We start from the raw sequence: 22,844 nt of genomic DNA on the forward strand, positions 1-22,844 counted from the left end.
ACAGTGGGAGCTATAATTTGTCCCATTTGTTCCATTGATTAGGAGAGAGAGGGTCTAGAGAGGGTCCAGACCTAATGATCTAAACAACATATTGAAGGATTCTGTGGACATTGGGTCAAGAATATTCAACCTTGCTTTTGAAAAGTCAAGAGTCTGTGACATCATTCTGAAGATTGAGAAGCTCAGTGGGGACACTGTTCGAGGGGATAGTACACGATGTGGAAATGTTTTTATTTGAAGAAGAGATCTCTAATTACTGAGCGCTCTCAATATTATTAAAAAAGCAAATACATTGTCACATAACTCCTATGACGGAATTGTATCTTGTTTAAGACCGTACAGATTTGCGAGGTCACAAAGTATGTAAAAAATCTTTTTATCTTTACTAGCTTTTGCTTTCCTATAATCATTTAAAGCAGTCTTCAGGCGGAGGTTATCTTCATTTAGGTACTGTCTTCACCATTTCCTTTCAAGTTGCCTACAGAGTAACTTAGTGTCCTTTAAAACCACGTTGTACCAGGGGGCAGAGTAGCTTGAACGAGGTGTTTGAGCCATGAGGGGATTCCGCTTATCAAGTACCCTTAACATTTTGCTCTCAACATTTTGACAATTAGTCTCTATAGAGTTTAAGAACCTTTGAGAAGTCCAAGATAGGTCATGAACAAGACCCAAGAAATGTATGCCAAGCTCTTTTTTAGTTCCAGATAGAGCTGTATTCTTGTGATGAACCTCCATACACTGTCCAGCACATAGGGGTAATATCCTCTACTGATAACAATTCTTCTGGAGAAACTATAAGGTCAGGAGTAGGACCACCCAAATGGGTGGGGCCTTAAACCAACTGGTGAAGACTGATGTTTTCACAGGAACTCTTTAAATTCTTATAAGCTGGGGATAAATCTCCCTCATGCCTGAAATGTAAGTTTCTAAACATAAAAAAATTGGAATGAGTCAGTCAAGTTAGTTACAGTGTCCAGAAAAGCTGAAAGAGATGAACTTGGGGTATCCGATGGCTAAAACAAATGGCCCTGACAACATACTTACCCTTTGACCCACTCAGCCCAAAACCTAACAGTTCAGTTCCTATGACCTTGTCTGTAGGGAAGATGAAAAAGTTCCATTTTGCATTATAAAGTATACCTATGCAACCCCCTTTCCTGATGGATCGAGGTTTTTGGAAAAGTTTGAATCCATTTGGGCAAGCTCTCTCATGGTCAATTGCTGACTGATGGGTACTCCAAGTCTCAGTAATATAAAGAACTTTGAATAATCCAGAGTCAAGCATTAAATTAATTTCTTATGCGTTTGTTTTGGGTATAGCTTGTCCTAGAGTGATGCGATGGGTTCCCACAAACGTTTCAACAGCAGTTTTACCTCTGACACCATCAATCACAATACATTTTCAATCACAGATGTACCTTTTTATTGACTCTGTGGTTTCATGCTGTATACTTCTTTTTATCTTCGTCAAAGTATCTTTATAACATTGAAGTGTCCCTTCACCAATTACATTAAGAACTCATCTGTATTTCATGGTAAGCATCACACTAGTACATAACACATATATACATGACAATTTTTTTTTCTAAACAACGAGAAACGTTATTGGGACATTCATACATACTAAACAATGGAAAAACGTTATTGAAACATTAATACACAGAAATAGCGATTGTAGGTTTGATTTTCCCATACATCGTAATTGTAATTAAATTCACTTATAACATTACTGTGGGTTACTACACTTGTGTCTGGGGAATCGCCTGTGTCTATGTATTGTCCCCAAATCATTAAGTGTCCTACTTCTTCACGTGCCAGAACTAAATCCCACTTTGTTCTAGGCACATTTCTATATTTAGGGTCCTGTTAGAGGCCAGAGACTGTTTTAGACTTTAGCTCTGTGAGTCCAATCAATCCGGCTCTACTTGCTGAATCAAACAGCGTCCCTTGGTGTCTTATTTAGCTCTGGACCACTAAGAAATGCCACAAGCAGCATTGCTGGAAGTCAGCGCGGAGGGGCGAAGACGGGCTTGCCTTTGGTGCGCTGGCGACACGGTTGTGACAGCCTGCTGCTTATATAGTCTCCAAATACTAGAACGTATGTGGCAGAAAATTGTGGACCCACTGATGGGAACTGCCCTCTAATGGTGTGCATACCTCCGTCTGTCTTAATAATAGGTGTTAAGACGCCAAACAAAGTACCTTGAAGTTCTCTAGGGACTAGGGACTTATACTGCTGGTTGGGCTGTGTAGCAGGAAAAGTCTCAACAAACGCTATCATGTGGTCTTGTCACTGATGTTTTTGAAGAGAACAAACTGCAAGGTATTCTACTTCAGGAATATCATTTAATAATCATAAACACTGGACACTCCCACGCACCTGTAGGGCTCCATGAGCACTAGGATTTGAGGTTGTATCTAAATCCTTGTGTGTCACAAGAATCAACAAATACTATAAACTTTAACCTCCTCCAGAGTCTGCCCTGGAGCCTGGCCAGGTTCTTAAGGCTTGTTGCCCCCCCCCCCCCCCCCCCCCCCCCCTCAGCAGAACAGGCACAAGAAGCTTGAGTGATGGCTCTGTAGCTGAATCAACATAGGAAATGCACGAGAAGGTCATTATGAAAAGGGCGGAAGATTGGGTCATTGGCAAGAGACTGAAGGAGTCAACTATTCTATGCAAAACCTTAATTGAAAACAAAGAAATATAGCAGTCCATGAGTGTTACTAAGCCATCATGTTTGAGCAACTCTGAAATTGCTCGGCCTCAAAGACTACCGTGTTCAATTTCATTATCTCCAACAGGCGTCATCTGAAATGGCAAAAGGGAAGCAGGTAATGCCTCACTATACCTTGACTCAGATAACGTCAGTCAGTCAGTCAGTAAGAAAACTTTATTTGGTTAATTACAACCTTAAAAGTATACCCTATACATAAAATTACTGTTAAAACTTGAACAAGATCATATTAAAAACATGGCATTTGTACTTCCCGTAAAATAGTACATTCCTTCGTACTAAATACAAAAATACCCCTAGGGGTAGTTAAGTCAGGTAATTTCCATCAGCATCAAATCAATTCCAAAGGTTCCAAATAACGTCTGGGAATGTGGGGGACCAGCAGAACACCTCCATGAGCACCTGTTTGATTAGCAAGGGAGCTGCAACGCAAGTGCGGACTATAATGAACCTCTGAGGAATAGTGGTTGTGCCCCAGTGAATCTGCTAAAGCCTGTCCCCACCCCTCTGACAAATATCGCTGGCTTTATGCTATATCGGAAACAAAAAATGTAAGCAATCCTGTCCATTGTAACACCTCAACCAGAAGGTTAATACCAGTGAATAGAGAAATGGAATATGGAGCCTGTTCTGATTCGATTTGGACAAAGTAGAAAATTTGCTCCTTGGAGCAAAAGAGCAACGAAAGTGCAGTGGCTCAGAGGTCAAGGCAAAGGAGCTACTTTTGTCACAAATTCTTAATCCAGTTGTGACCCCAATAAAAGCTCTCCACATAATGACACCTGTGACAATAGGTCCCGCCATGCAAACTAATAATGAAGAGGATGCGTTCTTAACGTGCTGCCTTGCCAGAAAAGCTCTCATGGCAATAGACCAAGCAGCATTGGATTCACACAGCTGTATTGGATATTCTAATATTGGTACTCTAAACCCTTGCAAACAACACAATGGCCATTGACTCCAAATTAATGAAACTAAACTCACTAATTGTTAATGCTCAAAAATCAACGAAAGTTAAAGAGGAGATCTCGTTTAAACTCTTTTGCTCTCCCCTTGCAAATCCGAAAGGCTGGTTAGCGTGGATTTCCCCTAAGTTCCTCCTTTTCACCGATGTTATTTAACATCTATGTCTATCATTCTTGGATCAAAATAGAATGTTCATATGCTTTGCGTGATGCAAATTATGTTTAGTTTATTATCCGGTGGGAAAATGAGGCTGAATTTAAGGGATTTAAGGCAATGGATGGGCTATAATTTTGTTGTGCTCAGTTTTAAACAGTTTAGCTGTTGTTGTGCCACCTCCCACATCTGCTTTAAAAGTAAAATCTCTAGGTGTTTGGTTGACCAGGATGTGTCTCAGAAGATACAGTCAAAATCAATGGTTAGTTCTTGCTTCCATGTCGTGCGTCTGCTCAGAAATATTCTCCTTTTTCTTCCAGAGACATTCCTTAGTGATATTTGCTTATTACCCGTCTAAAGCTGATTGTAACTGCTTAAATTTGAGCTTGCCTGCAATCCTAGTGGCTAATCTGCACCATGCACAGAAGTTTACAGTCAGGACTGCTCAATGCCTCCAAAAATGGGATAACTTGTCAAAGGCCCAAAAAAACTATACTGGCTGGCAGTGAAGCACAGAGTGCACTTTAAATGTTTTTGCAGCAGACTGGAGGTATGTTTTTTACTGACAAGAGATCATCAGTGTTAAATGTAGTTCTTAGTTGCCAGTTTATGCAAGTTATCCCTGCTATCTCAGTGCCATAAAAGCCTCAAGAAATAAAATAGCATTGTGGGCACTTGTATAACCTATTTCTTCTGTATAACTTTCTTACTCTGGCTCTTGCAGTCCTGGGCTTTATGCAGGCTTGGAGATTTTTACCCAATGTTCCCACCTCTTTGTCTTGGAACTATGTGGCTGGCCTCTGTCCAAAATAGCAAATTGCTTTGATTTTGATTGATCTAATCAGCATGCGGCTTCTCCGCTGTATGTGTCTTCACATATTTAGCATAAAATCAAAGATGATTGATGTGTCATGATATGTCAGTGTTCACCTTATGGTATGTTGTGTTCTGCTCCTTGGTGATCACTTGCTGGAGAACAGTTACTGTGACCTGCCGAAGAATAGTCGGCCAAGTGCATACCTAATAGCTTTTTCCTAAGCCCTCTACTAAGCAAAGCCTACTTGTGGCAAGTTGGGTATCTAATGCTCCGTATCCTGCTCCTCTTCCTTTAACATCTGCCTAGACACCTCTCATAGAGGATACATTGATCATAGACCTGATCTTCCACCCTCACCTCAGGTTCTTACACACGCTCTTAGGTAGTTTATCTACTACAAGGTGCAGCATAATACATTACTGAGATGAAAAAACAGGAAGAGGTGGAGGCACAAGTAAAAAATTAAAAAGGTGACCGTGACATACCAGTCTTCGAAAGGGAAATGTATACAGAAGTCAAGGGAGTAATGAATATACTCCATACAGCATTTGATGTGAAGGCCGAGAAAATCGCACATGTGAGAGCCAGTGTTGATGGTAGTAACTATAGCATTACCCTAGCCAATATAATATATAGTCTCACTGTTCATACATCTTGTAAAATTGTAAGATGTTTCAATATTGAGTTGGTGTTAAAATGGCAAAAAAAAGCAATGGATTGTTGTGATGTTATCAATCGTTTCCTTTAACAGCAGGGGGCGAGTTAACAGTCTCGTTGACCGATGGGAGCCTGGCCACTCTTGAAGGTATCCAGTTACAGCTTGCAGCCAACTTGGTGGGGCAGAACGTTCAGATTTCTGGAATTGATGCTTCCAGTATCAACAACATCACACTGCAGGTAAAATGTCTCCTGTTTATGAAGCTTTGGAAAGCAAAAGTTAACTTATATGTGATCACTGCACTATAGCTTTTGCTCTTTTTGTTTGCCTTGGTTTTCAGATCGATCCCAGTATTTTACAACAGACACTGCAGAACAGCAGCCTGCTTTCTCATCAGCTCACTGGTGATTCTAATACATCCCACCAGAGCAGCTCCCTCCAGATAGCAGAGAGTGCAATACCAGCGAGTATGGTTCTTCAGCCGATGACTGGCTTGTCATTGCAAACTGCAGGATCACCCTCCACCAATCTGATAATACGGTCTCTGGGGGACAGTAGTTCAATATTAACATCTAGTAATACAGGTAAGATGTGGTAACAAACTTCCTTATCGTAAAAGTTCTGCCTTCAAAACTTCTTAAACAGCAGATGCTACATTTAAAAATGGCAGCTTGAAGGTTACATCTGTATTTAGTTTTTTTCTTTGCTTTCTTTTTTAGCTGTTAATGTGCTTTTGCAACTGTACAGGTTTCCTAGAACAGCAACTCCATAAGGCAAACTCACATACACAGAAGAGAAAATGTTGTTAGAAACATTACTGCTCAAAGCAAAGTGATCCATCACTATTGAAGAAGTGGTTTCTGATCTCCTTGTACAGAAATAACTCTGAAGTGTTACACAAATAGTGTACCTCTAGCTTTGCCTTCAGCAAAATGAATACAATGGAAATGAAAGCCCATATGCCTCTGTTTACAATTACTTTTTTATGTGCACATTATCATTCAAAGAATGAAGTATCAGCACAAAGCATGGCTTTTTTTCGGTCTCATCTTACTTTTCACTCCTTAGAACCTTTTTCTCTGTAAAGGAACTGATGTCATCAACTTACAGAAAAGTCTATCTTAACTTGTCCAACATTGGATCAGTTATATTTTCACATACTTGAATAATTTTCACTTCTCAAGAAGCCTGTAATCCTAGGTAATCATTTCAGACAACAGTAAGCCATATTAACGTGCCTGGCTACAAAATATAGTGTTAATTTATTAGCACATTCAACTCATAAAAAAGCTGTACATATTTCAGCAAATTAGGTTAACGTGCTCTGAAATCTACTCTTTTCAAAGCTACTGTAGTGCCAATGTGTGTCTCACATTGGTGTCTCCATTGAGAACTCTGGAGTCTGGTTTGATTTCCGAGAGTAGCATGGCAAGACAATCAACACTATTCCCATTTTACGAAGGGGAGAGGCTAATGCAAAACCTGGATGCAGTCCTGGCAGTGTCTTCACATTTGCAAAAGGAATACAGGGACCCAGAGCATATCACTGTCTTTATCAGAGGTCATCTTAACAAGTATTGTTTTGTTAAGTGTTAGCCCAACACCACTCTTGGAATCCACCTTCACTTTATACTATGTTTCCATATCATGAAGTCAGGAAAACTGACACTATTGAAAAGAAGCCACTACGATTCCAGCTGATAAATCAAGGCGGCAAATACCTTTGTTTACCTCAGCAGGTGTGGCAGGCATATGTGGACAGCCATCTTCTCCTACCTGAACCTAGTACCTCACCCAGAGGAAGAAATAGAAGTTAAAACTGTTTGGAGGAAAGGAGAATGCACCTTGTCAGTGGACGAGCATGGTAAGAACAGTGTCAGCATCACATTTCGGCAACTTTCAGGAGCTGCAGTCTTTCATTCCCAGTGATAATGAGGATAATATATTCTTCTACCCTGAAATCCTAAATGGAGTGCTTGACAGACCTTGAATGAGGAGACGCTATTTAGCTGATATATAGATAAAGCACTACAATTTATGAAATCTGATTTTGAGACAACACTGCTTAAGAGTACCGCTGCTTTGTCACCTGCAGTCCTTTCCCAGCATATGAGGGCAGAGCCAAGAAAGCCTTGAACGGAGAGTTTAGTTTTACCAGCAATAGCCTGAAAATACCCATTGATATTCAAAGACTCAGCAGAGAACGGTATACTCCAAACAGTCAACAAGAAGTGATAGTTCCCATTCTGAAGTACAGAATCTCCATGAAGATAGCTTGACTCATTTTCTGCACCTGCCCCAGATTTCTTAATTAACACTTCGGATCTCCCTGTAGGCAGGAGGAGCTTTGCTTAATTGCTGCAGAGACTGTTGATTGAAATGGATTTCTGGGTTCAAGTTTTAGTCCACATTGCCCGACTGAAATTTGTTGATACAACATCTCGGTCGATAGGGGAGGCCTGGGTATTCAAACATGGAGCTTTGGTGCAGCTACAATGGGTGAGCCACAGGATGGGCAAACGCCACCTATATGGCACTGCCTAGTTGCATCCACCCTGGGGTTGGAATTATCCTACAGGTAGTCCAACCTCACAAGGCCTAAGACTCCCCTCCTCCCCCATGCTTGTTCCAGACTGTGTACTATTGCTTCCTGCAAAGCTTACGTATTACCACCCAGACCAACCGTTGCACTCCTGCTATACCTTTTCTCGGCTGCATGAGAACCAGGGGCTTTCTAACATCTACGATTTGCAACACTGGCACTCCAAGTGTATGACAACTATGGGTGACCCTCTTTCAGAATAGAAATCTGCTAGCCTTTGAGGTGTTACTGTGCCAGTTGAATATTCACAGGGGACTGTCTCTTATCAATCAGATGCTGGTCCACATCCTGCAACATGAACTAGCATTCTCAGATACAGTCTCCAAGATAAGGAAGAGACAGAAATGAAGAGGGTTTTCCATGGCAATGAATGGGAAATGATGCTGGCCCAGCCGGCCACCTTTTCTAGAAATGCAATGTTCAGACTCATTCAATTTTACATCTTGCATAGGGCATACTTTTCTACCCCTAAGATAAGGGAGTTTTTCTTTGTGATGAAGGCCTGTTGTCATGACAGGCGCTAATTTACTCTATATACAATAGTCCTGTCTCTACTTGACTCAATATTAGACAACAGTTACCTTTCAACTTGCCCCGGTAACTTGGGTTATCACTTTACATACTTAGTAAGTCACTCATCCTCCCTCTTCGACTGCATGGCACCAATCATTGATGATCTGGGCCAAGAAAGAAAGGACCACTCTGACGGCGGAAGAAGCCATTGGCCTCTAGAAACATCCCAGCTCTCAGGGATGGGACAAGTTGCTACATTGCTTCCAGACAGTAACCAAAGATGACTTCCTTCCTTCCAGATGTAACTTTCTCTAAGACATGTTCCATGCTAGTGGATGGCACTTGAAGTAATGTCATCTTTCTGAATTGCCCAAACCCCAACCTGGGATTCCAGCCTTTGCATGCCTACCTTTGTGGCACCCATGCCTTTCCCATCAGCCATTATCCAGTTGCCCCTCTGGTGATAGATGTGGCATTAGCTGCGGCACCACCAACTATCATCTACCTCTGCAAAGTATTGGACTCTGTGAGATGCTTCTACCAACTTGCCCTACAATACTATTCATTAACAGCCTGCTATATTTGTTCTTTTTTTAAGTTTAGAAAGCTTTATTGAAGTAATAACCAAAGTAAAACATCAGTACACATAATATGATGAGAGGTGGTGATGTTAGAGTAAACTTAACAATAAAGTAAAAGATTAATCACACCTCAGTTGAAAGATCTATACAAAGTCAAATGCATTTTTAAGATTATTAGAAGAAGAGCGAGCAGAGAAGAGAAGGAAAAGAGAGGGAGAGATGATGGAAAAGGAGAAGAAAAGAGTATAATAAAGAAGAAAAACAATTTTGTAACAGTGAATAAATACAGGAACAAAAACACAATAAAATGCATATACAAGCTTAATTATTTGACCTGGAAAGAAAAGAAGTTAAAAGCAACCACAGCAAATCCTTTTTGATCAACAAAGTAGTATAGTTAGTGAAAGCATGGTGCATCTGTGATGGTGACAAAAGAAATTCCACCAAGCTTGAATCGAAATTTTTGAAGTGTCCTTCCAATTTGTAGTAATAATTTGGAGAGTAATAGCAAAAAATAGATCAATAAATTTACCCACAATACCATGAACATCCCGAACTGAAGAGCTACTGCCCAAAAATACATGTGAAATCTCAAAAGGAACATTAGTCGATAAAATAGCATTCAGTTTTAACCAAACTTGAGACCAAAGAGATTTAACTAGAGGGCAATGGAAAAACATGTGAAGGAAATCACTATTATTATGAGGACAAGACCAACACTTTGGGGAGTCTATTAACTTAAATTTGTACATGTCACAAGGGGTGAGAAAAAGTATGTTATAAAAATAGTATAAGGCCTGAGTAGTGCTAGCGGAGCGTGAGGAAGTGTGAATTTTTTACCACAGGGAGTCCCAAGTGTGCAGGGGGAGTACTAGGGCTAGATCTTTTTCCCATACTAGCTCTAATTTGGATTTGGTCCTTATTTTCAAAGAGGGAGATAATATTTTGTATATGGTAGAAGCTTTAAATTGAGTAGAGAAGTTAATGGAGGTAGGGAGAGTTGGATAGGGAATAGTTGTGGGAGAACCCTAAAGAGAGAGGCGAGTAAGAGATTTTTTGAGTAGAGGATAGTGAAGGGTATGAGAAGAGGAAATATTATAGGAGGTTTGGAGATCTGTAAAAATCCATAAAAGATCCATCTTTCATTAAATGTTGCGGTGTAATATTACCCTTGTCAATCCATTCTTTCCAAAATAAAGAACGCTTGTTAATCTTATTGGATTTGTGATACCAAATTGGGGTGCGTAAAAAAAGGATCGGCAGAGGGTAAGTGTGATTGAAGCAGAGAGGTAGTTATTGCTTTGGAATGATTAAAAATAGGAGAGGATACGCGTTTTGGGGGTTCGGACAAGCAGGCAGCTGAGATAAAAGACAAAGGAGAATACTGGGCTTGTTCCAACGAGCTCCATGCTGTTAAAGGCAGATCCGAGTTCTCAGGTAACGAAGTCCCGATTTGCTTTAGAGTGAAAGCAGAATGGTAACTTCGAATATTAGGAAAATTGATACCACCCAATTCCTTGAAAGACTGAAGGCGAGTCAATGAAATTCTGGATTTGCGATCGTTCCAAAGAAACTTGGAGAGAGAACTATTGATACCACCAAAAAAAGAGTTGGGAAGAGAAATGGGAAGCATTGACTAATAAAAATTTTATATTAGGAAGAAGCATAATTTTAATGGTAGCCAGTCTACCCCACCATGAAAGAAATAACAGAGACCAACCATCAATCAGAACAGACATTTTCTTAAGGATTTCTGCAAGATTCATTTTGATAGTTTCCTGGATGTTGTTAGCATAAAGGATACCAAGACATTTGATGTGTTTAGAGGTCCACTCAAAACCTGTATTTGTAAACATAGAAGGAGCTATATTTGTTCTTGTTGTTTTTTCATTTTTTCTTTCTCACTGCATTCCTGCTTTACCTTTGCCGTCTTCCAGCTAGTGGGCACTCTAAGCTAAGCCTGCATACTTTATTATTAAATCTCATGTATCATGTATCCATGTCTAGGTTGATGATTTAACCATTTGTGCACTGTAATGAGCGCTGCTAATGCACCTGCAATGTTACCGTTTTGATGTTTATTTAATAACAAAATCCAATAAAGACATTAAAAAAGAGATAAACAACATCTGGGTCTACTGAAGAAGTAAACCCACTAACATATTAAACTCCTCCAGGCCAAAATCTTCTCCATGCTGATGAATGGACTCTAGAGCTGACCACTAGATCCTAGCTAGGAAACAAAAACCTTATACTGGAAGAGGTGTGGCGCCGCGGCTAGGGCTACTGACTCCGGAATCTGGGGATCACGGTTCGATCCCTGGCACCGGCGGCAGATTAGCCCAGAACCATGTGACTCTGGGCAATAGCTTGCTTAATCTTCCCGACTGCCCCCAGCGCCTAGAGACAAAATGTGGATTATTACTTATTATTTATTATTATACTAATCAAGGTTTTTCCTCGTAAGAAAGTTTTCAGCAGGCTGGCTCCTATCCTAACCTTACAGTAGCTGAATAAATTCCTCAAAAAGCAGGTTGTTTTGCTTGGTGACATTGCAATAGGGCCTATTACTCTTTTTCAAAGGAGAACTTCTAATATAGTTGTATCTTCAGTATGCTTACTTTCTTATCTCTAGCCTTGACAAGCATCAAATGTATCTGAGCTCCATTGTGACCAGTCTTCATTCCCTGTTCAAAGTTCCTTGCTCTTGATCCAAAGTCCACCCCAACCATCTTCATAATGTGTCAGTTGCAGTCGTTGACAGAAAGTAAGGTCATTAGGTCTTCCCCTATTTGTCTGCTTGGCATATAAGTGCAAATTCAGAATCACAAGCCAGTCTCTCATTGCAGCCTAACACCAATTATTTGGCTGCCTCTCAACTGGTGAAAAAAAATCTCAGCTCCCTCCCACCGTTCTGCAGTTTCCAGGAGCCATCCTCATAGTTTCTTTTGTGAAAGCGTTCTAAAGACTACCCACAGATAAACACTTTTTATAGTTAAAACTGTCGTCCTGCAGAGTTATTATATTTTTGTAAGTTCCAATGTTCCCAATTCACCTATGTACATTTAACCAGGACAGGAAGTCCAAGAAAACAAATGGATTTAATCATTTCACTGAGGGCAAAATCCCAGTTAAATCAAGTACTGACAGGGTGGAGCCAGTGACAAATCATTGCAATGCGTCTTCACTTCAAATAGATATGTATTTCCACAGAATACTCATTTGAAGCCCTTCCCAGTTGTCATATTACATCCAGAAATGTTGTCATAGCGTTCAGTGTTAATCAGCCTCATTGGATTCCCTATGGTATCATCATTAGCATATCATAACTACACCTGAAACTACATACTGGCCACCTTATAAGGCACACCCATTATTTGTTTCTGTAGATATTATCTAGTCTGGCACTTTTTATTGTTGTTATTTTTTAACAGTTTTATACCGCAACTCCACCCTTCAAAGCCTCATTGACTTGACGGGGGCAATTAGAACTTCCGACCCTAATCTGTCTTGTCTTTGGTGATCATAGATGACTATGATTCTGAGTGCTGTGGCATATGCAGAGAATGCACTTACAGCACTGAGGGAAAGGCAGTCTAACTTTATGCTTAATATTTGTGGAAGTTGTCAAAAGAACAAAAACACCCAGTATGTCAAATAAAGAGGTGGGAAAATACAAGTATTAACAAGCATTAGCATAGCCAATAGGTCTAGCTTATGGGACCTTATAAGTATTTAGTTATGCAACACAATATCCTTGGTGCAATAACATTAACTGTTGCATGGTTAAACACTTATAAGGCCCCAGAGGCGAAACCTATTGGCTATGCCAATGCTTTTTTTTTTTTAAAGGACAAGCAGTGCTATCAGGCTCCGGCTGCCACTTAGTGGTAGAGAGAGAGAGAGGTGTGTAGAGAGAGTTGTGTAGAGAGGGGTTCTAGAGACAGTTGGGTGGTAGAGAGAGGTAGAGGAAGAGAGAGGTAGAGGAAGAGAGAGGTAGAGATAGAGAGAGGTAGAGGTAGATAGAGAGAGAGAGGTAGAGAGAGAGAGGGTGGAGGAAGAGAGGTAGGAGTAGTTGTGTTGATACTTTCATTGGCAGCGCTGGCAAGGGCAATGGGTGGTGAAAGCTGCAGTGGCCTCCTGAAGAGGGCCCTGGCACTTATGTTTTTTTTTAATACAAATTAAGCACTGCTTTTAAAATGGGAAAAAGTGGCATACCGGCGGCACAAGGGACTTGTAAAAAAGCCCCAAAGTGCCTCGGGCAGGCGCAGCAAGCATCTGGGTTCCGGTTCTGCTTTCACACAAGCTGCTGTAAGTGGGGAGTTTAAGAGCTCCTAAAAGTTTATCAGGCTATCATTATAGATGGCATGTGTCTGACTTTGACCCAGCCCTACCAACAGTTTAAAGGCACCAGACAGAAAGGAAATCACCCCTTTTACAAATGATGAAGTGGTAATCTCTGGACTCCACTCTTATGTCGACCACCTATAAATTGTGTAGGCCTAGAAATAGGATGCCCAGCGCATGCCCTGTCTGCCACCCTGGGTAGGGCAGGATTTGGCACTGCCCTAACCCAGTGTATGCATCATTTGCCATGCAGGGGAGGAGGTATGGTGGTTAAAGTTACACAATGTGAACCGACTAGAAAACCTCACTTTTAAACTTGCTGCCTAACTACAACACTGCTGTGTGATCCTGGGCGCCTCCTTCTATTGCCCCCAACCCCTCGGTGGCATAATCTGAAGCTTATAAAAGCAGGCTAAGTGGGATCTACAGAAACAAGGCACATTTCTGCTGAAAGAAGCAGCTGTGTCCAATATTCTGACATGGCCTTTTGGGTCCTGTGAGACTGGGGCCTGCTTACCTTAAATCGCCTCCTCCCGTGCATTTTCACAGCCGGCACCAATTTCGAGAAGCATGCTCCCTCGAAGAGCAGTGATGAATTCATTAAAGAAACAGAGGCATGAAGTGCAGGGCATCCAGATGGGTGCTAGGCTCCATCAGGGCATGTCAGAGGTCAGGGAAGCATTCTCAGGGGGTCATGCCCATTAGGGAAACTAAATGTTCGAGGCATATGAGCTGCAGATACTGCACTATGCATTAGATCGCCACCTGGTGTTGGGCTCGGATGATTGCATGTTGTTGTCGTCTTGGAAGAAGTCTTTTGTAGTCACGAGATAGGTGACTCCTCCCTTGGACGATAGTGCGCATGGGCATCGGCTCCATCCTTGGATAGTTTTGTTCCGCCACTGGGTTCGTATGAAAGTTTTCCACTCCGACTAGGAATGGACTTTTCAAGCACTTCGAAGCGCAAAAAACTTCCCAAAACTCTTTTAACTATTTTTGATACTGACTAAAATCGTTTAGATTCCATCAGCTCGATTCTGGTCGTCGATGCGGGCCATTGGGCCTATACACGCCGTGAGGCCTACACCTCATGGAAAGGACGCCATTCAAGAAATGCCCCGGGTGTGGAGCAAAGTTTCCACGCAGTGACCACCATGAGCTCTGCGACCTGTGCTTATAGCCAGAACACGACTAATCCAGCTGTACAGCCTGCGCGTCCTTTTGATTCAAGAAAACCATCAGAGATCGGATGGCCCGTCGACACGACATGCCGAGATCAGCTCCGGAACCGGTGGATATCTTCGACGAGGAGGTTCCGCTCATTCCCAAAGAAGATTCCGATGATCTCCAAATCGTATCAGAGGCAGACGACTCAGATGACTCCATACCATCGGGTCAGCGCGTGAGCACTACTGCCCCTGCACCACACACAGCACCCAGATCGAAGGCAAAGGTCAACACTCCGCCTCCGGGGCCCAGTCGCGACCGAAAAACCACTTCGACAGCCCCACCATCGAGCCCGGCTCCAAAGAAATTAACTAAGCCTTCCGTTACCTCGGCACCAAGCAAGCCGCACGTGCCAATCCCACCAGCTCCCTTGGCACCGAAACCGAAAGAAGTCTCGGCTCCGAAACCGTCGACTTCTAAAGACAAAGGTACAAAGCCAGCGTCCGACACCTCGAAGCCGACGAGACAGCTTCCACTCCGAAGACATCGCTTCGGTGCCGAAACAGACAAGGCCTGATTCCAAAGCACCCAAAGCCTCGAAACAGACTACTACACCAAAAACAACACTCTTGGTTCCGAAAAACTACGCCAAAGGACACTGTAACAACTCCTAAGGCTAAAGACAAGCAGCAACCTCGCCCGGTACCGAATAAATCGGCACTGACAAAGGTTTCTCAAGCAGAAGAACTTTTCCAGCCAGATCCTCTGCAAAAGAAGATCTACATTGACCCAAAGACATGTCAGGTGTCCACCACACCACATAAGAAGAGGAAGGCAGATGAAACATCCACTCCCGTGGTTCCTGCCAAGAAGAAGGACTCTGCCACATCCCCTATGCACCCTTCTTCACCTATACTTCCTTCTCCTTCATCTCCTGCTCCTCTTAACAATTCACCACAGATGTCTTCTTCACATTCTCCTCTTTTATCACCACACTCACCTCAAAATGATGATGAGTATAGTTTAGGAGGAGGGATGGACACAGATGAGCCTTTCCCGTACCCTACAGATGACACAGTCTGGGAGTAATCAAACCCACAGGATATACCAGATATTCCTGACCCACAGTCATACCCATCAAAACCTTCTCCCCCAGAAGATAGCATTGGATTTGGGCACCTATTGAACAGAGCTGCCATTTACCATGGGGTCACTATGCATTCTGATGAGGCAGATTAAGATTTTCTATTAGATACATTTGAACAATCAAATTCTTCCTATGATTAAAGGGGTCATCGAACATACAAGACCTTGTACGTACTAGGATTTCAAACCCTAGATTTGAGAAAAAGTATAGGCCTGCACCAGCAGATCCAGCCTACAATAAAGGGCAACTACCATTAGATTAACTAGTTGTGTCCAATGCTAGTAAGCGAGCAAACTCACAAACTTCAGGTGAGGCACCCCCACCGGACAAAGAATCCAAGGTCATAGATGCCTCCGGCAAAAGAATAGCCGCACAAGCTACCGACATATGGCGTATAGCTAATACACAAGCCCTCCTTTCCCGATATGATAGGGCTCATTATGATCAGCTAGAGAAACTGCTAGACCATCTACCTGACCAATGTAAGGCACAAGCAAATGATCTTATACAGAAGGCCAACTCATTTCTAATGCCTCAGTCAAGTGCGCACTAGATGTCGGAGATACTGCATCTAGAGCTGTAAATACTAGTGTAGTACTTAGAAGACATACGTGGCTACCCATTTCAGGGTTTAAACAGGAAGTCCAGAATACCATTAGGTTTAAATCTTTTTATTGGAAAACATTGCAGCAAGATACATAGTTCACAAGAATTACACAGGTCGGTGCACATTGGGCTCGGTAGAAAGATCAAAAGGGGCCCAGGGGCCCTAGCAGTGTTGGCTAAGTTCGACCTGTCTGGAGAAAGGTAGCTATAAACAACATCAATTTCAGTAACTTCCCAAGGAGAAATCCCCCCACCCTCTGTCCCGTTCCCTTCCCCCCTTCGGGCCCCACCCCCTCCCTCCCCTCGTCCAGTGCTCAAGTCCCTTCTCGGGAGGTTGTGTTTCCGAGCCAGCAAGATCACGTCAGTAACGTGAGTCTCACTGATCTGTGGTCGCTGGTGTGGTAAGGCGCAGTAGTCTGAGATAGCGTGGGAATGTGAATTCGGTGAGCAGCAGAGACCGAAATGACTGCCAGAGCTCTTCAAATTGGTCTCTATCTCCGGCTAGGGTGAGGGATATCTTCTCCATACCTAACATGTGCCACAGCCGGTGGAGCCAGCCGATAGCAGAGGGGACCGTGGCTGTGTGCCAGTGTGTGAGAATGTTTTGCAGTGCTGCCCCTAATGCAATGGCGATTTGACGCTCTCTGTGAGATCGAAGGGGATGCATCAACGCATTAGGGAGTCCCAACAGGACGTATGCGGGAAAGCGTGTTATGTTGGTTTGGAAATGGGTGTCCACTTCATCGAGTATATGTGTCCAATAGTATTGGAGGTGAGGGCATTCCCATAGCAAGTGTACTAGGTTACCAATTTGGTTGCAGCCTCTCCAGCAGCGTTTGTCCTTGGAGTGGTCCATCTCGTGTAACCTTTCCGGGATGTAGTACCAGTATGTGGAGATTCTCGTGAGGGTTTCAGTGAGCCCCATGTGGTACGCAGAATGACGTGCCCTGTAGGAGATCCCATCCCACTCTTTGTGGCTGAGAGCCCTGCCCAGCTCCCTCTCCCAGCGGTCCCGACCGAGGTTGTGGACGTGTGTGGGAAGTGTTTGGACCATCTTGTAAATGTCGGAGATAAATTTGGCATCGGAGGTGCGCGTTACCAGCCACCTCTCATATGGTGTGAGGCGTCTGTCCGCCGTTTCCCGCACCTGCGGCTGAAGCGCCCAGTGCCTCACCTGGAGGTAGCGCATGCGTTCGGTCTCGGGAAAGCCGTATTCCTGCTTAAAGAGTGGAAAGAGGAGCACGCCGTCTGGACCTTATACGTGATATAAGAACCGGCAGCCCGCCGGGCGCCATTGTGCAAAGGCTCCCTTCTCCATACCTGGGGTAAAGTCTGGGTTGGCTACCAGTGGCGTCAGCGGAGAGGGAAAGGTAGTCAGCTCGTGAGAGCTGTTGGTTGTGTCCCAGACTTCCAGCGGGACCCGAGTTACATGGGAAGCGTAGACGTTTGCGGGTCTATGTGGCTTCGGTAGAAAGGGACCTCTTGTAGAGGACGACCCGCCACTGCCTGGTCCTGGAAAAGCCAGTGTTTCCCAGATTCCCACCGGCTCCACTCGACCAGGTAACGAAGTTGCGCCTCCTGGTAATATTTATGCAGATCTGGTATGCCTAGCACCCCCGGATTCTGGAGCCATCATGGCGATCGCCCTCTTTATTCGTGGCTTCCGACCTTGCCAAATAAACTGAGCTAAGTCTGCCTGCGTCTGTCTGATCCAGCCGGCAGGTGGTCGTAGTGGCAAGGCTCGGAAAAGGTAGAGGTTCTGTGGCAAGATGGTCATTTTGACCGCGGTTATTCTCCCCAGCCAGGAGAGGGGGAGATGTTTCCAACGGCTCAGTTCCTCCCGGATCCGTGTGCGGAGGATAGCGTAGTTCACCGTCGTCATTCCTGCGAGCGTCGGGGCCAGCTGGATCCCCAAACAGGGGACGGTGTCAGTCGCCCACTGAATGGGGAGGAGGCCTTGCATGAAGGCCTTGGTGGAGGCGGAGAGAGACAGGTCCAGTGCTATGGATTTGTCCACGTTCATTTTGAACCCCGCCACCGCCGCGAAGGCATCGAGCTCAGTGATGCAGGCCGTTAGGGCGGTGCATGGGTGATCAGTATGTCATCCGCGTAAAGGCTTATGGTATGCACGTCGCCGCCAAACTTTATGCCGGTAGCTTCCCTATTTTGTCGTATTCTTTGAGCGAGTGGCTCCATGTATGAAGCGAAGAGCAGGGGCGACAACGGGCACCCCTGCCTCGTCCCTCTTTCAATCTCAAAGCTGGATGAGCTGCAGCCATTAACTCGCACTACTGCAGTAGGGAATTTGTAACAGTTAAAGATCAGGGTACTTTTCCCCGATCCCGACCTTGGCCAGAACTAGTTCTAGAAAAGGCCAGTGCACCCGATCGAATGCTTTCTCTGCATCAACTGCCAACATCATACGTTCCCCATGTATGCGAGAGGCTTTTTCAATCAAATGGACCACTCGTTTGGTCTTGTCTACTGTCTGCCTTTCGGGGATGAAGCCGGCTTGATCCGGGTCGATGAGGCCCGGGAGATAAGGGGCTAGCCGTGCCGCCAGTATGCCGGTGTAAAGCTTAAGGTCGACATTAAGGAGCGAAATCGGCCTGTAGGCCCCGCATTTGGTTCTGTTTTTTCCCGGTTTCGGGATGACCGAGAGGGATGCCTGGAGGAGGTCCGGCGGGATGGCCCCAGTCTCAGCAAAGGTGTTAAAAAGGCGGGTGAGGAGGGGGGTCAGCGTGGTGCTAAAGGTTTTATAGAAAATAGCGGAAAAAACGTCCGGGCCGGGCGCTTTCCCTATCTTGAGTCGAGCGATAGCGGCAACTACCTCCTAAATTCGGATCTCCCTCTCCAGATAAGCTGTTTGTACCGGGGCGAGGGAAGGGAGCGTGACCGTGTCTAAGTAATGTGTGGCCGCCATTACATTCGGGGGGTCACCAGAGTACAGGTCGGCATAGAAATTGCGGAAGGTCTCTGCTATTTGTGCGTCCCCTAGCGCTGTGGATCTGTCCGACCGGGATATCTCTTTGACATTCCGTTGTTATTGTGCTACCCGCAGCCGGTTGGCTAGCAAGCGGCCGCATCTGTACCCCCCTGTGTAATAGGTGTGTCTGAGGCGCAGCGCGGCATATTCAGCGCGGTCCAAATCTAGAGCTGTTAGCAGCTGCCGGGCCACTTTGAGTTGTTTCCATATTCGAGGTGCCCATGTCCGTTGGTGCATTTGTTCTAGTTTGTGCACTCTTTGAGTAAGTTCGTCCCGTTTAATCTGCCTGGCCCTATTCTCCGCAGAGGAGAGGGCGATAAACTTTCCCCGGAGTACTGCTTTCATGGCGGCCCATTGAGTCGCAAGGGTGGTGTCCGAGTTGGCATTATGGGTCAGGTAGTCTTGGATGGCGGCCTGTATATGTGTGACCACTTCTTTCTTGTGTAATAGAGTGTCTCGAAGTCTCCATACCGTGGGTGGATGTGTTGTAGGGGGCAGGGTTAGTGTAGTGGTGACCGGTGCATGATCTGACAGCGAGATGACCCCAATGTCAGTGGATGTCGCCAGGGCGCATACTGGGCTTGTGGTTAAAAGATAGTCTAGTCGTGTATATGTTTTGTGTGCGTTGGAGTAGTAGGAGTAAACCTTCTCCCGTGGGTGGGTGAGGCGCCACAGATCATGTAGATCGAGCTCTGTCAGTCTCTCTAAGCAAGAGGGGGAGAGTGTCCCTGCCTGGTGGGAGCGCTGCACTGATCTGTCTAGGACCGTGTCGAAAACCATGTTCATGTTCATGTCCCCTCCCAATATGATATGTCTATCTTGCATGGCAGTGATGTCAGTGAGAGCTGAGTGGAAAAATCGGACCTTTCCCTTGTTGGGGCAGTACAAGGAGACAATCGTGAATGTGAGACCGCCTAAGGCGGCGCGGTATGCCAGTAGTCTGCCCTGCAATTCCGCACTCTTATGGAGGACTTCCCCCTTGAAGTGGCGCGCCACTAGGATCGCCACCCCTGCTGTTTTAGTATGGCTAGAGGAGAAGTATTGACCAGGAATTTGCGTGAGCGGAGTCTGTGGCAGTCTTGGGCCAGTAGGTGTGTCTCCTGGAGTAGACAGATGTCCGCCTGCGTGCTTTCAAGGTAGGACAGGACTGTCCTTCTCTTAACTGGATTATTAAGACCCGCACATTAAGGGTCAGTATCCTTAGGGTGTTGGGCGTCATGGTGTGCGGATCAGTAAAGTTCGGCTGTTGCGTTGGTCAGATGACCGCTGGCACGCAGGGGGGTGGAAAACCCCTAAGTGGTGCCCATCGACGTGGGCGGAAATGAGAATTTGAGCAAAAAGACATAAAGAAAAGGAGAGCACTGGACAACCCTCCCCCCCCCCTGCCCGATCCCCCCACTTTCAGCTCCCCCCCTCAAACTCCCCACTGCAACTCCCTCCTCCCCATCCGTGCCCCCCTCCAACCCCAACAAACTCCGGATCCCATTGATCCGACCTCCCTTCCTGCCACCCGGATCCCAACTTCCCAACTTTGAAAATAGTTCAGTGTCCCAGTCCTGCCAGTCCATTGCCGGGCTGTGGTAACGTTACCTAGTGGAGCGTGTCCAAGTGACGGCCATCGTGGCCCCCCTTCCCCCCCCCTGCACCTGCATAGAAGAAGCGAGGAGTCGACCCCTCCTCGTAGTAGATCATTCCGATGTTTCTTTGGCCACCTCCTGAATGGCCGTGGCCCGTTCTTGCCAGATGACGTGGGCCACTGGTTTAGAGTGGAGCTTGGGCGATCGTCTGCGTCTTACTCTCTGCCAGCCCTCCGAAGGTTGTCCCTGGGACTGTGTCATAGGTGTCTGGTCCTCCGGTTGTTCTAGGCCCAGAAGCGTGCACGTGTCTTGCAGGGATGGTAGTTGCTGTAGGGCCCCCCTCCATTTAAAGATCAACCTGAACGGGTGGCCCCAGGAGTATGGGATCTCCTCTTTGTGTAGGAAGTCTGTGACTATTTTGAATGACTTTCTCTTCTGCAGGGTTATGGCCTCCCTGAGGATCCGTTCCCTGAGTGGGAAGTCCGGCAGGAAAGCCAGGATGTCAGGTGGGGGGGCCAGTGCGCGTCTGTGGAGTCCCACTCTGTGTGCTCTGTCAATCCTGATTTGGAAGTCTGATGGCTCCCCCAAGACGTCGCGAAAGAGAGCTTGTAAATAAGCTGTGATGTCTGTCCCCTCTTTCCTTCAGAGGGACCCCCCGGACCCGTATGTTGTTTCGACGGGACCGGTTTTCCAAGTCATCCGCATGCGCTTGTAGATCCAATTGCTGATCTCTCAGGCGGATGACCTCCTGTTGCAGTTGGTCTATCTACTCGCTCCTGGCCTGATCCTTCTCCTCGATGGCCATCACACGTTCCCTGAGGCCGTCCACTTAGCGTCTAATCTCCCTGACCTCTCCTGCCACCTCCTGCTGCAGCGTTTTGAAGTCATCCCTGAGCGAGTTGAAGAGTGACTCCAGGAAAGACTTTGTAATCAGCGTGTCCGCTCTGTCAGGGTTAGGGTGCGGCCTCGCGGGCCCCAGTGTAGGCGGCTCTTTTTCAGTCTTTGTCTGGCCCTTCACAAGCATCTCAGGGAGCGTACGTTCTCCTTTCTTTCGCAGGCCCGCCATGGTGCCCCTCTCAGACCTCCTGCTGGCCCCTCTCAGACCCCTCCCAACACTGTTCTGGCCTCTAGCCAGGCAGGCGGACCGGGAGCGGGTTTCTGATAGTGGTGAGTGTCCGTGTCCGGTCGGGGGAGACGTGAAAGATGCACCGGTTATCCCCTGGCTTCCGCCGCAGAGCGCTCCACCTGTGGTCTTACCCCGCTGCGATGCCCGCCACCCAAGCCTCGGCGCCCCCACAGAGTGCTCTCGACGCGTGGCTTCTTCCTCACTCTCCTCTGTCTTTTCCGTGTACCCCTGTCGCTGGTCGTGTCAGTGTTCCTGTTGCCCCTGAGCAGCTCCGTCTCATAGTGCTCACCTTGGGTAGGGTGGCAAGTGGGTCCCCTTAAGTCGTGCGCCGGGGGCTCGGTTATGCCCCCCGGGCAGTCTTCCCCACACTATCCTGCGTCGTGCTCCTTCCCTTTTGTGAGGGCCCTGGGGGGCCGTAGCTCGGCTGTACCTTCTGGTTACTGCCCGATCCGGCTTCGGCTGTCCCTCACCCTCCGAGGCTCAGTACAGGCCAAAAGCTGGGCCCTTAAGTTCTCCCCCACTCAGCCTGGCCCTGTTTGGCGTCGCTCCGGGGTCTCGTTGTTCAGGTCTCCCGCGCCCCTCCCTGGCCTGTCGGGGTCTGTCCTGTACTGCACTGTCCTTTCGGGCCCCTGCCGATGCTACAGGACGGATGGGACCTAGCAGGCCTCCCGCCTGGGGCTCGATTATGCCCCCGGAGTTAACTACTCCCACCAGCTGTAGTGTAGTTTCTATTTTCCCAATAGGCTCTGAGCATTGGAATAACATAAACAGCAGTGTAGACTTAGGACTGAGGTCATCTAGGTCTCTACTGACTATGTTAAACTTAATTTAGGTTTGCGCCAGCTAGTTCAGAGGTCACTGGA

At 45.9% G+C, this 22,844-nt stretch overlaps 1 protein-coding gene across 3 annotated transcripts in view; it reads left to right on the forward strand.

Annotated features, from left to right (window-relative positions):
• Nucleotides 1–22,844, forward strand: part of ZNF236 (zinc finger protein 236) — a 1,135,475-nt gene that overhangs the window by 754,278 nt on the left and 358,353 nt on the right. For all 3 annotated transcript variants that reach the window (XM_086965182.1, XM_086965180.1, XM_086965183.1), the window contains exons 23-24: nt 5,423–5,568; nt 5,670–5,913. In XM_086965182.1, coding sequence (XP_086821308.1) covers nt 5,423–5,568; nt 5,670–5,913 — 390 coding nt within the window. The remainder of the gene's footprint in view (nt 1–5,422; nt 5,569–5,669; nt 5,914–22,844) is intronic.

Source organism: Lissotriton vulgaris, chromosome 4_1 (genome assembly GCF_964263255.1).
Source record: "Lissotriton vulgaris chromosome 4_1, aLisVul1.2, whole genome shotgun sequence".
NCBI lineage: Eukaryota > Metazoa > Chordata > Amphibia > Caudata > Salamandridae > Lissotriton > Lissotriton vulgaris.